General features: G+C 34.2%; 1 protein-coding gene across 18 annotated transcripts in view; it reads left to right on the plus strand.

The window, feature by feature from the left end:
* The window catches only part of G3BP2 (G3BP stress granule assembly factor 2), a 77690-nt gene extending 64707 nt beyond the window's left edge, over positions 1 to 12983 (plus strand). For 9 of the 18 annotated variants that reach the window (XM_051819681.3, XM_051819683.3, XM_070048007.2 and 6 more), the window contains 8 exons: positions 223 to 313; positions 1278 to 1380; positions 1930 to 2110; positions 3082 to 3180; positions 7299 to 7401; positions 8580 to 8708; positions 9511 to 9629; positions 9973 to 12983. In XM_051819681.3, coding sequence (XP_051675641.1) covers positions 223 to 313; positions 1278 to 1380; positions 1930 to 2110; positions 3082 to 3180; positions 7299 to 7401; positions 8580 to 8708; positions 9511 to 9629; positions 9973 to 10245 — 1098 coding nt within the window. In that variant the 3' untranslated portion in view covers positions 10246 to 12983. The remainder of the gene's footprint in view (positions 1 to 222; positions 314 to 1277; positions 1381 to 1929; positions 2111 to 3081; positions 3181 to 7298; positions 7402 to 8579; positions 8709 to 9510; positions 9630 to 9972) is intronic. The other 9 variants (XM_070048013.2, XM_070048011.2, XM_070048014.2 and 6 more) reach the window with 1 other exon arrangement.
* The last annotated feature ends 315 nt before the right edge of the window (positions 12984 to 13298 follow it).

Genomic DNA, 13298 nt, shown 5'->3' on the forward strand with positions numbered 1-13298 from the left:
TTGGCTACCACCACAGCACTGGCTCTTTTCTGTTGAATATTCATTTTGTGAGGTCTGATGATCCTTGAATGAACTTTTTAGAGTTTACTTTATATTAACATCATAACATGATCTGCTCTGGAAAATTATATTGATTGCAGAATATTTATTAAGGAAATTATGTATGCCATGTAATTTGTTCTTTAGACATTTATGGATTATTTGCATGTTATTTTCCTATAGGGATCTGTTCCAAATAAGTTTTATGTTCACAATGACATGTTTCGTTATGAAGATGAAGTATTTGGTGATTCTGAACCAGAACTTGATGAAGGTGAGGTTACTTTGTTGATAGAAGGGCTCTACCAGTACTTTTAAGGACACTTTGATTTCTATAAGACTTAGAGAAATTTGCATCTACTTTTTTTTTTTTTAAAGATTATTTATTTGAAAGAGTTGCACAGAGAAAGAAGGAGAGAGGGGGGGGGTCTTCCATCCGCTGGTTCACTCCCCAGTTGGCTGCAATGGCCAGAGCTGTGCCGATTCAGAACCAGGAGCCAGGAGCTTCTTCCCAGTCTCCCACATGGGTACAGGGGCCCAAGGACTTGGGCCCTCTTCTACTGCTTTCCCAGGCTATTGCAGACAGCTGGATTGGAGTGGAGCAGCTGGGATTCAAACTGGTGCCCATACGGGATGCCAGCACTGGAGGCTGCAGCTAAGCCATGGCGCCCACTCCAATTTGCATCTATTTTAATTGAATCAACCTCCTTTACTCCTTATTTTTCTCTTTGTTACAAAAGGTATAGATGTTCATTATATGAAGTTACATAAAAAGCAGACATAGGAAGTGAAAAATTTTCTTCCATCAGTCTCATCCATGTTTGGTGCTAACTACAGAGTTGTTTTGGATCCTGTACTTAAAATTTTTATAGAAATGCTGACTCAAATCTTTTTTGCCCTTAATATATCCTTGTTGGCTGTCCATTTGGTGGCTTTGCCATAATTATTTTAATAAATTTTCCACTGAAGGGTACTGGATTGTTTTCCTTTGTTTTTCATTATTGCCATGTTACATCAGTGTGACAAAGGAAACTGAATTAGAGTATAATAAATACCAAGCTTCAGTCTGCTTCTCAGTTTTTTGAGAGAACAGGAAATAGTGCAATTGAGTATCTTTGTGCAAACTTTACCAATTTTGTTTTTTTCTATCATACCAATTCCTTAAACATGAAAATTTTTATCAGAAATTATGTAAATCTTCTTTGCAAAAAATCTGTGATATATTGTTTTATTGTCAGAATCAGAAGATGAAGTAGAAGAGGAACAAGAAGAAAGGCAACCATCTCCTGAACCTGTACAAGAAAATGCCAACAGTGGTTATTACGAAGCTCATCCTGTGACGTAAGAATAGTTGTTTGCAAGGTTAAATTTGGTCTGAACTGTAAAGGAATTTGCAAGGTGGTTTTTATTCTAAGAATTATTGTTAGAAATAAATTATTGATAAAACTAGCTATTTAGGTCTATTTCTCCCTTTCTCCCTCCTTCTCTTTCTCCACACACATATGCAGAAACCTTAAACTTCAGAAATAAAACTTTACATCGAAAATTGAACATGGTTTGTACCAAAGTAGTTTTCATTTATTGATAATATGGAGTCTTTAGTAAGCATTTTATTATAAAATGTGGGGCTTACAGTTAACATGAAGAAAACTTTCTCAGTAGTCTAGTTTTCAAGTGGTGTCATTAAAAGAATTGCTTGTGAATAGAACTGTTTATGAATACTGCTCTTTTCTGCCTTCTGATTTTTATTGGAATTTTTTTGGAAAAAGTCCTTACAAATGAATGTTTTATATTAATTGTGTCCATGAGATTGAAAAGGAATTGAATTTCATCTTATTTGCACTGATCATTTTACTCATACTGAAAGGAGAACTAAATATTTTATTGCAGTAATGGCATAGAGGAGCCTTTAGAAGAATCTTCTCATGAGCCTGAGCCAGAGCCAGAATCGGAAACGAAGACTGAGGAGCTGAAACCACAGGTGGAAGAGAAGAATTTAGAAGAATTAGAGGAGAAATCTACTACTCCTCCCCCTGCGGAACCTGTTTCTCTGCCACAAGAGCCACCAAAGGTTAGATCAGAGAAACTTCAGACCTTTGCCATCACTTTTACAGTTGGTATCAGTAATGAAGCATGTGTTAAATTATTTAATACAGTATTCTGCTTTTTTTATGTAATGAAAGAAGCTGTGAGGTCTTTGTTATACTGAGGAAAATTTAATTTTCTCCCTAAAAAATTACCACTAATTGTGAATTTTATAACTTAAGATTAATCTTTGTATGCAAGGTTTGATAACTTACATGCAATTTTTTGGGTCCATGTACGAGGCTATTAGTTGCTGTTTGATTCTCTATTAAATTCTCTAAGCACAGAAGCACCAGGAGTCATGGAATATCCCAACTACCAGAAAAAGAAAAATTGGTCTGTAATTAAAAGATACTTGTTTACTTGTTTGTAGCTTAAATGAGATCAATTTCCTTACTTATACCAATTAAATCTTGGAAAGATGAGTGACACCCATAGTGTATCATGTAAGCTTACCTAAAACTTCTTTTATCTTCTGTAAAGTAGGTTAAAGTATTTTTGGGTAGTGAGAGGAGATTTCCATGTTCAATTTGTTAATGTCTGTTTAAGTTTCCAGCTAGTACTCTCTTCTTTCCTATCTTTCCCCTCTCCCCTTAACACCATCACACACCCTGTCTTTCCCCAAAAGAACAAAGAAATTGGTTCTGCTAGGCTTATATATTTCAGCATGTTGTTAGTGGTTTTGTTTGCCACTTGCTCATCTATTTAGAGTATGTAGGCACTTGCTTGTGGATTTATTTAATAGCTCAGTCAAAACAAGAGTCATAAATCTTGCATAATGAGATTTTGAAAGCAGGCACATAGACTGGCATGTGTGTGTGTGCCTTTCTTCTAGGAATCCTCCAATATAGAGCAATAGTTTAGAAATGAAAAGAAAATATATATTTGGAAGTTTCCCTATAGGAATGTTGGTGGTTTTCCATGATTAGTAGTCTAGGTTTGTTGCATTTCCTGCAGGCTTTCTCCTGGGCTTCAGTGACCAGTAAAAACCTGCCTCCTAGTGGTACTGTTTCTTCCTCTGGAATTCCACCCCATGTTAAAGCACCAGTCTCACAGGTAACCAATCTGTGAACACATTGGATTGTATCCTTGTTACATTGCCAACTGCTTATTTTTTTATACTTTTTTTTTAATGAATCAAATTATGAATTAAATATACAAAAATTGTATTAAATGTCAGTGCACCCACTTTAAATGCTGAATCTCCATTCATCATCTACATAGGTGGTATTTGGGGTTTGGGTGTGTGAATACAGATTAAGTTGGTTTTATCAGTATATAATATTGTTATTTAAAAGGCTTCTTAGAGTAGCAAAACATATTCCTTTTTTTAAAAGTTCTAAATTTTATTTACAAAAATTATCTTAGGTAAGAAATTGGAAAGGCACAAACTAATGTGGCATTTTAAAGAATCTTTTTTTTTTTTTTTAAATGGAAGCTTTAAAAGAAAATACACTGCCTCAGCTCTCTCTGTAAGCGGTTCACACCATTTAATTGAAGCCTGTACCAACTTATGACTGTAGTGTTCACATTAACTGATCATTCCAGTATTCTGCTTTTTGTCTGTTTGTCATCTTATCCATTTCAGAACTTTCAAAAAATGTGAAAATAAGACAATGGCCATCTAATATATTGTTAGGTACAGTTGAGGGTTAACTAAATTCTAATTAAGTTTTTAGGTACAGCTACCGGGTGTCCAATTCTTTTCCCTTACATTTGAGTTAAACTTCATTTCACTAGAAAATTTACACTTTAAGTGGTTAAACATCTTCTATATGCTCTAACAGTCAAAACTGAGTTTTTTTTTTTAAATAACTAGTGCTTATTAGCCACTTTGTAGTATACATTATTACCAGCAACATAATAGAATACACAGTCCATTATACATGTTTTTGTGTGTGTGTCTGTTTTTTTATTTCCCAGTTATTCAGGAAATGATGGTTACTTTTCAGTCATAAAACAGGGTTCTGTCTTAATGAAGAAAATCAGTTTGTCCAGTATTGTTTGTGCTTTTCACCCCATATGAAGACCTCATAAATGACTTGCGGCTTTTCTTCTGAAACCTTCATTTCTTACCAGATTTCAATTTGGAATCTTAGGATTGTTAGAGAGTTGACTACATTTATTTTAAATAGTTAAAAGTTAGTGCTTACTATGCCTTTAATGTTTACGAGGCATTGTGCCTAAGCATTTTATATTCATTCTCATTTGAACCCTCACAACCAACCTTTGAGGAGCGTGGGTACTGTTTTTATCATTTTAGAGAGAGGAAGATTGAGTCTAGAGTCACTCACCCATGGTCAAGACAGCTATGGAATAGGCTTTAAATTCAGAGAGTTGGATACCAGACTCCCTGGGTGAATCATGCAAACTTCTGCCTTCTTTAGCTCCTTGTTGGAGGATAATGCAGATATCTGTATTAAGGATTGCCTAAATCAGATTCTAGTCTGTTGTTCAGGAAAAGTTATGCATCCCAAGTAATTATAAGCTGTGACCTTTAAGCTATTTTTCAAATTGTAGGAAACTAGGTTGTATTTTCCATTCCTGCTCCCTTAAAACAATTTTTACTAAAGTGTTGAAAGTTTTAAAGTTTAAAAGAACTTTCTGATCTCTCTTTATGCTGCTATATCTAAAGTGGATTCCTGTTTTCCACTTCTTTTAATAGCACTTCAATTTTGTTTTGTTACTTTTATGTAGCATTTTTATTTCATACATATGTAACAAGATTACTGATAAAAGTAAATCTAATTCTAGGATATTGGTAGGCATTAATTTAGAAGTAGGTAAGTTTTTTTTTCTTGGTAAATTGGAAATTAACTAGTTCATCTAAATAGCTTATGTTTAATTGAAAAGTTTGTTTATCAGTTGTGGTTACATCTGCTTTTATTGACTTGATTTGATGGTTCATTTTAATTTCATATTCTGTTGACCTTCATTTTTGGGATTTCTTATGTTTTCACATGTTCTGGTTACAGGGAACTAATTTTAAGGCCCTAATAATAGTAGGTGGCATAGTAGCCATTCTGTCTGTTTGGAACAACTAATTTAATCATGAAAATCAGGCCTGAAAGATTGTAAGTGCACAGCTGGCTTAGTTGACATATGATCATTGGTTATTGAAAGGTACATTGTTAGTTTTTTGGTCTTACATTTTACATGCACTGACATCAAGTATCTGAAGTCAGTTTCCCTGATTGATCAATGGTTTGAATTATTTGTAAGATGTTAGAAATTATTTAAATTCATCTGTTTTTAAAACCTTTAAGAATAAGACCTTTTTTTGTTGTTTTTGTTGGTTACTTATAGTTTTATTTGGCAATTTTAAAAAAAATTAATTTAAATCAATCAAAGCCAGGGCATCAAGTTGTTTGATAAACTTTGGATTGGATGAGACTTTGTACTGAAAAAAAATTTTTTTTTAAATACAAGGGACATTTATGCTGCTTTTACTTCTGGTTGTATACTAGCCTCATTAAACTTTGAACAGAATATCTCTCCTTTGATTCTGTTTAATATTCAAACTGAAATATAATGTGTGTTTACATTCCCTTAGTGAAATTTCTAAATAATTGCCTTTTTCAGGCATCACATTTTAGGTCAAATTATTATATGGGATTGAAACCTAAATATAGATAGCAGTGGTCTTGGGGTGTTATTGCATCTCCTTGTCAGATACAGAATATTCTACATATTTTGGGTCAGAGAACTAGAAATATAACTTAATTTTAATTGTAAGTGAACAAACAGTTACTGAACATCTGTGCTTAAAATACTGCTTGGTTCTTTGGGAGAAGTAAAAATATGAAATTAGACATGATCCTTATTGGAATAAACAATATATATATAATGAAAATAAGAGGGTTAAAATTCTTATTTTTTAACTAATGGAATTCCAGAACACGAGAAGCAATTTCATCTTGTGGGAATTGGAACATCTTCATGGAGGAAAACAACTTGGGAAGGCCAAGCAGATCTGTTGAAAACCGCTAGTGTAGGAGTTTTAATATACCTTTTAATTAACAGTGGCTGAAATAATTAACAAATCGTCATTAAAAGAAGCATAATTTTTATATTAGAATTTGTCTTGCAAATTATAATATCCAGTCACATAAATGATTAAAGAATTTGAGCTACCCTTTGACTTGCAAGGCCCCAAGATGATCATCTATAAAGACAAGACTGAAATTACTAGCTTTCTGATTAGAGTAGATGTTCTCCATGTCTGCTGAGTGTTTTCAGTATTCTTTGATGGTTCATATGTTTTTTCTCTTCCTTGGGCCATAAATATCTGGGCAGTAGATGGCCTGAATAGGTTGGGACTACTGAAAATGCTGTAATATTAAGGGGAAGGGTAATCGCAAATGTGGATTTAAAAAAAAATTTAAAACAGTTGCTTTAATATATTTAATAAATTATTTACACTATGGAATATTTAATTTATACAGAAATTATGGAAGGCATCTTAAAATGTCCAGTTACCCCCTCACTCCTACCCCAAGATATAGTTAGGAACATTTACTTGAGGGAGAAATTTAAATGAATGCATGTTTTTCTTCTAAGGAAGAACAGTAGGAATCTAAAGGACTTCCCTGAGTACTTGACTTGCTGCATACAAATTCCCAGAAGTTCTTGTCATGTTTTATTATGTGCATTTAAAACTAAAGGTGCCCTTTCTGGGTGCTAGAGAAAGCTGGAATTGAATGCTTTAAACCATTAAAATACTGATTTTGAGATAATGGAGCGGGGTTGTAGGAGCTAGTATCTGGCACTGAACATTTAGAATGGCAGCAAACTAGATATTTTTGTCTTTGACAAAGATGGCTTTTACTTTTGTTTATGTATTTACATAAAGTGGCTCATCCTGCATTTTTGTGATTTTTTTTTTGTAATAGTACCTTTTATACTGTTCTGATGTTGGTATAACTTTGAAAACAATGTGATTGTTAAGAGCAGCTTATTGTGAGTTACACAGCCTTGAATGGGAAGAGAAAAATTACTCTACAGTCCTAGATTGGTACAGAACATCAAAACTTATTTTCCACATACATAAAGACATTGTGTTAAAGATATTGTACATATTACATGCTTGCTAGTGATTTGTTTCTAGTTGCTTACATTGGTTTTTCTCCAGTAGAAGTATTGCTTTATAGTGTGTCTTTTCCCTTACATTTTAGCCAAGAGTTGAAGCTAAACCGGAAGTTCAATCTCAGCCACCTCGTGTGCGCGAACAACGACCTAGGGAACGACCTGGTTTCCCTCCTAGAGGACCAAGACCAGGTGAGTCAGCCGCTTTATAGCCATTACTATTTAGTACTTGGAAAGTTGGAGAAGAATGACCTTTAAAAACGCGTGTGTTTTATCCATGGATCTTTGTAATATCAGATTCCATTAAAGATGTGAGTAACCTGCTGAAATGCAGTCTAGAGCAGAAAAACCAACTTTCCAGGGGAGGATTGGTTGATTTTCTATGGAGACCTGTATTTTGAAGGTGTGAAGACAGACAAGTTTTATGTGGTTATTGTCACTGGTTTTTAAAAATTCTAAACCGAGCTGCCAATAACCTAACTCTCTTACTTAGCACTCTTATCTCTTCACAGATAAACACTAAGCACACCCTGATTCTTCTTATTTTGATTGTCTTAGGTATTAAGTAAGTTGCCATGATTTTTGACTTGTTTACATTGTTAGCTAATATGTAGTACTTCTTAGCTTGCCTTTGGGAGGAGGTGGGAGATAGTATTCATCAAACTCAGCCTGTTATTCAAAAATAAAAAAAGTAAAATAAGTGATCTGTTACTAAAACAAAAGTCACAGTTGCTGGGGGTTTGTCCTAGCTTTGCTCCTGATTAAGTAAATGATGTTGATCGGCTCCCTTAAATTCTGAGCTTCTCTTGTGCCATTAAATTATATAAATTTTTCTCATCATATGTGTCTAAATGCCTCACTGTGTTCATTGTGTAATTGGAGTATCAAATAAAATTATTTATGGTAGAGTAGCCTAATATATATGAAAGATATGTAAGTGAGATACTACTGCTATGAAAATTTACTGACTTGGCTATAATGTCATACAACCAAACATTTATTTTATGAATTCAAAAAGACTAAGCAAATATAAGAAAATCTCAGTATATGAAATGTATTGGTTCCTGGATAATGGCAATAGTTTGCTTAAAGAAGAATACATGCAGTACTAATATTTGACTTGTGTAATCAAATCAGTAATACATGGAAGAAGAGACTTTAGTTGTCTAGTCAGTACCCTCACTTTACAGGTTAGTGTCATGTTATTCTCTAACTAACCTACTAATAAGAGATAACTTCTTTTCTCTTTGCAAGGAGCTCAACTTGATTTTACTAAACTAAAACAGGAATATCAGTATTAAGTGGTTTTTACATTTATTGCTTTGAACTAGTTTTTTTATGACATTGTAAACTTTAATTCCTGTTCTCAGGCAGGGGAGATATGGAACAGAATGACTCTGACAACCGTAGAATAATTCGCTATCCAGACAGTCATCAACTTTTTGTTGGTAACTTACCGCATGACATTGATGAAAATGAGCTGAAAGAATTCTTCATGAGTAAGTGGTTTATTTTACTTCTAAATTAAAATTTCAATTTTTTGAAAATTGTTTTAAATAAGCAGAACCTATATAAAACACTTTTATAATATAACCAGTTTATATTTACTACTTTTAAAATTTTATATATTTGAGAGACAGGTTGGCAGAGAGATACCATCCACTGGTTCATTCCCCCAGATGTCTTCAATGGCCAGGCTGATCTAGAGCAAGGAGTTGGGGAATCAATCCAAATCTCTCATGAGGATGTCAGAGACCCAGCCATTTGAGCCAATACTTGCCACCTGCCAGGGTCTACACTAGTGGAAAACTAGAACTGGGAGCCAGAGCTCAGAGTTTAACCCACTCTGTTATGAGACATATTAACTGCTAGGCCAAACATCTAATTACTTTGATTGTTTAGCTTTCTATTTTGTGTCCAATTACTAGTCTTACCATAATTGATCAGAGGTAGTAGGTGTTTCAGATATTTCTAACTTAGTAGAGGTTAGGAGAAACAGCTGAATGGGTCTTAACTTGGGAGATAGAACTTATTTGGCAAATACAACTCAAAATTAAGATTTTCCAAAACTATGCAGGTAACTGTCCTTATAAAGATGAAGAAAGGTAATACAGCCAGTTCACCTGTTGGTGTCTTAGGCAATGAACTGCATGGATGACTGTATCTTAGCTGTCTCTAGGTAAAGCAGTTTGCAAATTTTACTTTTAAATGGATCAAGATTAAAGTTATACATCCTGAACAATTAAAGCCCTCAAAATACTGTTAAAATATTTAATGCTCATGTAATGTATATTTTCACAGGTTTTGGAAACGTTGTGGAACTTCGCATCAATACCAAAGGTGTTGGGGGAAAGCTTCCAAATTTTGGTTTTGTGGTTTTTGATGACTCTGAACCCGTTCAGAGAATCTTAATTGCAAAAGTAAGTGATTTAAGGGGTGTAATTCAATACTTTATTATTATTTATTTTGTATATGATACTCTGATATTTTATACTTGTAGAAAATCTTGTTAGTAAAGCTGAAATTAGCTCATTCTGAAATAGTATTTATGCAGTTAATATTCATTAGAAGGTTTTAAATTCAACAGTATAGGTCATTGTAAATTTCAGTACTTGCTCTGATGAAGATTGGAAAGTTAACATAGTAAGAATTTCTTGAATGCTATCCTATTTCTGAGAAGTTTCTAACTTTTCTATACAAGATAATATATTTCTGTTGATGTATATAACTTGCCCATGTAAATATTTTTCTCCCCTCTTAAAGCCAATTATGTTTCGAGGGGAAGTACGTTTAAATGTGGAAGAGAAGAAAACAAGAGCTGCAAGAGAACGAGAAACCAGAGGTGGTGGTGATGATCGCAGAGATATTAGGCGCAACGATCGAGGTCCTGGTGGTCCACGTGGAATAGTGGGTGGTGGAATGATGCGTGACCGTGATGGAAGAGGACCTCCTCCAAGAGGTGGCATGGCACAGAAACTTGGCTCTGGAAGAGGAACCGGGCAAATGGAAGGCCGCTTCACAGGACAGCGCCGCTGAAGCTCCACTGTTGGCAAAGGCTTGACAGTGGTACATTATTCATCGTGTTTGCATTCTTGTTAATTTTTTTGGCTTTGGAATGTGACACAGCCTTTTTGATCATTTCTTTGATGTGCAAAGCATCTTTTGGTTATCATTTAAATTGAGGTGGACATTATTTCCCCAATTTCACAACAGGATTCACATTGTTAATTTATAAATCTAGACTTGGAGAATTAAGGACTGAGAAATGACCATATCTTAAACTGTCTACAACAAAATGAACTTAAAAGGACATGCCCACTGAATTCAGGTCCTTTGAGTCAAAAAAAAATCCTCTGCTGCACATTTTGTTTAAGTGTTACTGTTTCTGCCTATTAATGTTGGAAACACAAATAGTGCAATTTGTGCAAATGGAGAATCTTGCCTTTTTTCTTGGCTTCCCCCCAAAAATACAAACCAACAGAAACTTGTTATGCACTCATCAAAATGCACTAATGGGTACTCTGAACTTATTAACATTGAAATCTGCAACAGGAGGCAACAGGGAAAAAATATCTTTCTTCTTTTCCAGTAGAGAATAGTTTGTGAAATGATGAGGGCATTTTGTCTGCTTGCTGTGACCAGCGTGAGTACACATAAACCTTAACAAGACTACAAGTATATTCCAGAAGGAAATCATTTAGTTACGAACTAAATAACAAAAATCAGAACTTCAAATGTTATGGTCTTAAATATTAGACCAGATTTAGTAGCTCCACATCTAAGGTTTTTTCTACCTGCCCCTCTTCAGTACAGGGATGGTTGGCTGCTCAACACACTCCTCCTCCCCCTTTTCCTTTCTTTAAACTGTGTACAGTGAAAATTGTCTTTACTGTATTTTTGTTCTCTGGTAATGTAATAAGCATGATGGTGCCTTCTATTAATACATCATTCCAGTCTTGCTGGTAATTTTGTACAGTATAGTGTATGAATTGCTGTGCTGCAAAGCCAAACAGCTGCGAAATGTTGAAAAATCATTGAAGTATATAAAAATTGCAGTATCTTTAAAATCAGTAAAATGGACTAGCATATTATTTATCTTGTTTTTCAGTTAACAACTTTGCTCTCTGTGGGAGGGAGTCTTGTGTGTTTGGGAGGGAGGGAGGAGGAAGTTAATTATTTGAGTAAGTCTATAGTTGACGTTTCTCTTACCTTCAGTGTGACCGTTGAAATCACTTGAATGCTTAGAAAAGTCTATCAGTTTGATGTACTTTTAGTGGCATTTTAAAAGTGGTTAGATTCCATAAATGGCAAGTACACCTGAAGTGAGGATACTGCAATTTTCGGGGGGAAAGAACAGCAGCTCTTAAGTGTTTGCATTTTCTATTTGGGGGGCAGGGAACTGTCATTCATTTTGCACAATTTCTTGAACTGATGTCAGCACCCGAATGGCTCCTGAATTTAAGTCTGGGATGACATCTTTTATTTTTACATGAATCTCTAAACAATTCTGTGAGCAGAGTTTGTAGCTGCTGGAGTATTGTCTGTCTGTATGGGAAGTTCCAGTAAACCACAGCTATGGCAAAGGTTATCTAATGTTATGCTTGGAGCAATCAGTACATATCAGTTTCTGATGTTTCAGGCAAGAAGTGGGGTAAATAATTGTGACCACTTAAAGCTGCTTGTTAGCATGGAAGACTTCTCCATTCTATCTTAGTAAAAAAAAACAAAACAAAAAAAAAAAAAACAAAAAAAATGCACTTGACATAGTAACAAATTGGTTCTGAATTATGCAACTGTTTGCTATTTAGTAAACTAGCAAATGATGAACATGTTTTGTTTTACATATACTGGGCAATATGAGTAAAATTCTGTCCTTTTTTTTCCCCTTTGAATGAGGTCTTCCATGTTGGAGGAAAAGACTTGCACTATTGCATTTATTTTAGGGACACAGATTTTCATAGTTTCCATTTTGGGGGGGCTTAAGATTTTTTTTATTTGTTGATTTAACAGTTTTACACTTTCTGATGTATAGTACTTGAAGTTCTTAACCAGAAAATTACGTTGAAGTTTTGACGCCTTTATTCAAACTTCTTTTAAATAAGTGGCTATTTTTCGTCAGTGTTGGGTCTCTCTCCCCCAACCATCCCTTCCTCCACCAACCATATTTTTCCTCTACTATTTTTTCCTCCTCATTTTACATATATGTATATATACATACACACAGATGTGGATGTATATATATGTATAGTGTGTGTGTGTGTGTGTATGTATAATTTCCAGTCCAAAATATTGCCCTGTCCCCCGTGAAAACTGTTTTGGCACCAAAAGTAATGACAGTTGTTAAGTGTAATAGAAAATTAGAGCAAAGAGCCATTCAGCTTCAGTCTTTACATACCATGAATAAAATTTAAAACATCATATGGAGAAGTTTACATGGTGATTGTTCACCTGCAGTACTGTGGACTTTTAACATTTTGTCCCCTTTTTCGTGAAACAGAGTAAAAATATTCATCTACCATTATTGTTATTTGCTGATTTTATTTTATTTTTTGATGGTAATATTCTATCCTTATGACACTATTGCAACCAAATTGGCTTTACCATCTTGGCTTTAGTAGGTATAGAAGACAGTGGATTACCATCTTTATTGCTGTAATGTGTTAAGCATTATATGCTAGTAGAATCTAGTTTGTTTCAGGTGGAGAATATTCTTTGAGTTTCCATTTTGAATGTGTTTGGACTAAACAAACAATAAACTACTGATGTCTGCAGCATTTATCTATGTCCCTAATTTAATCTGTAGTTTTTATTGTTCCCAAATATTCTGGTTGCATTTCATACAACCTCAGTAAAAATAAGAACTGTTCTAAAAGAAACCGCGTATTATTATTTGTGAGATTTGGTGTATGAAAGAGTAAAACCTTAACAATTGAACATGGTATGCAAGTTAAGAATTTGAAAAGCAGTAAGAAAAGAAAAGTGAGACAATCTGCTGAACACTTTTTCCTTAAATCTTAGCTCTCTCAAGGATTACTACACATATCAGAAGAAAAGGATGAGAAAATTGAGATTATCTGAAATTATGGATA

The sequence above is a fragment of the Oryctolagus cuniculus genome, chromosome 8, assembly GCF_051225735.1.
Source record: "Oryctolagus cuniculus isolate XC-2025 breed Fujian yellow rabbit chromosome 8, ASM5122573v1, whole genome shotgun sequence".
NCBI lineage: Eukaryota > Metazoa > Chordata > Mammalia > Lagomorpha > Leporidae > Oryctolagus > Oryctolagus cuniculus.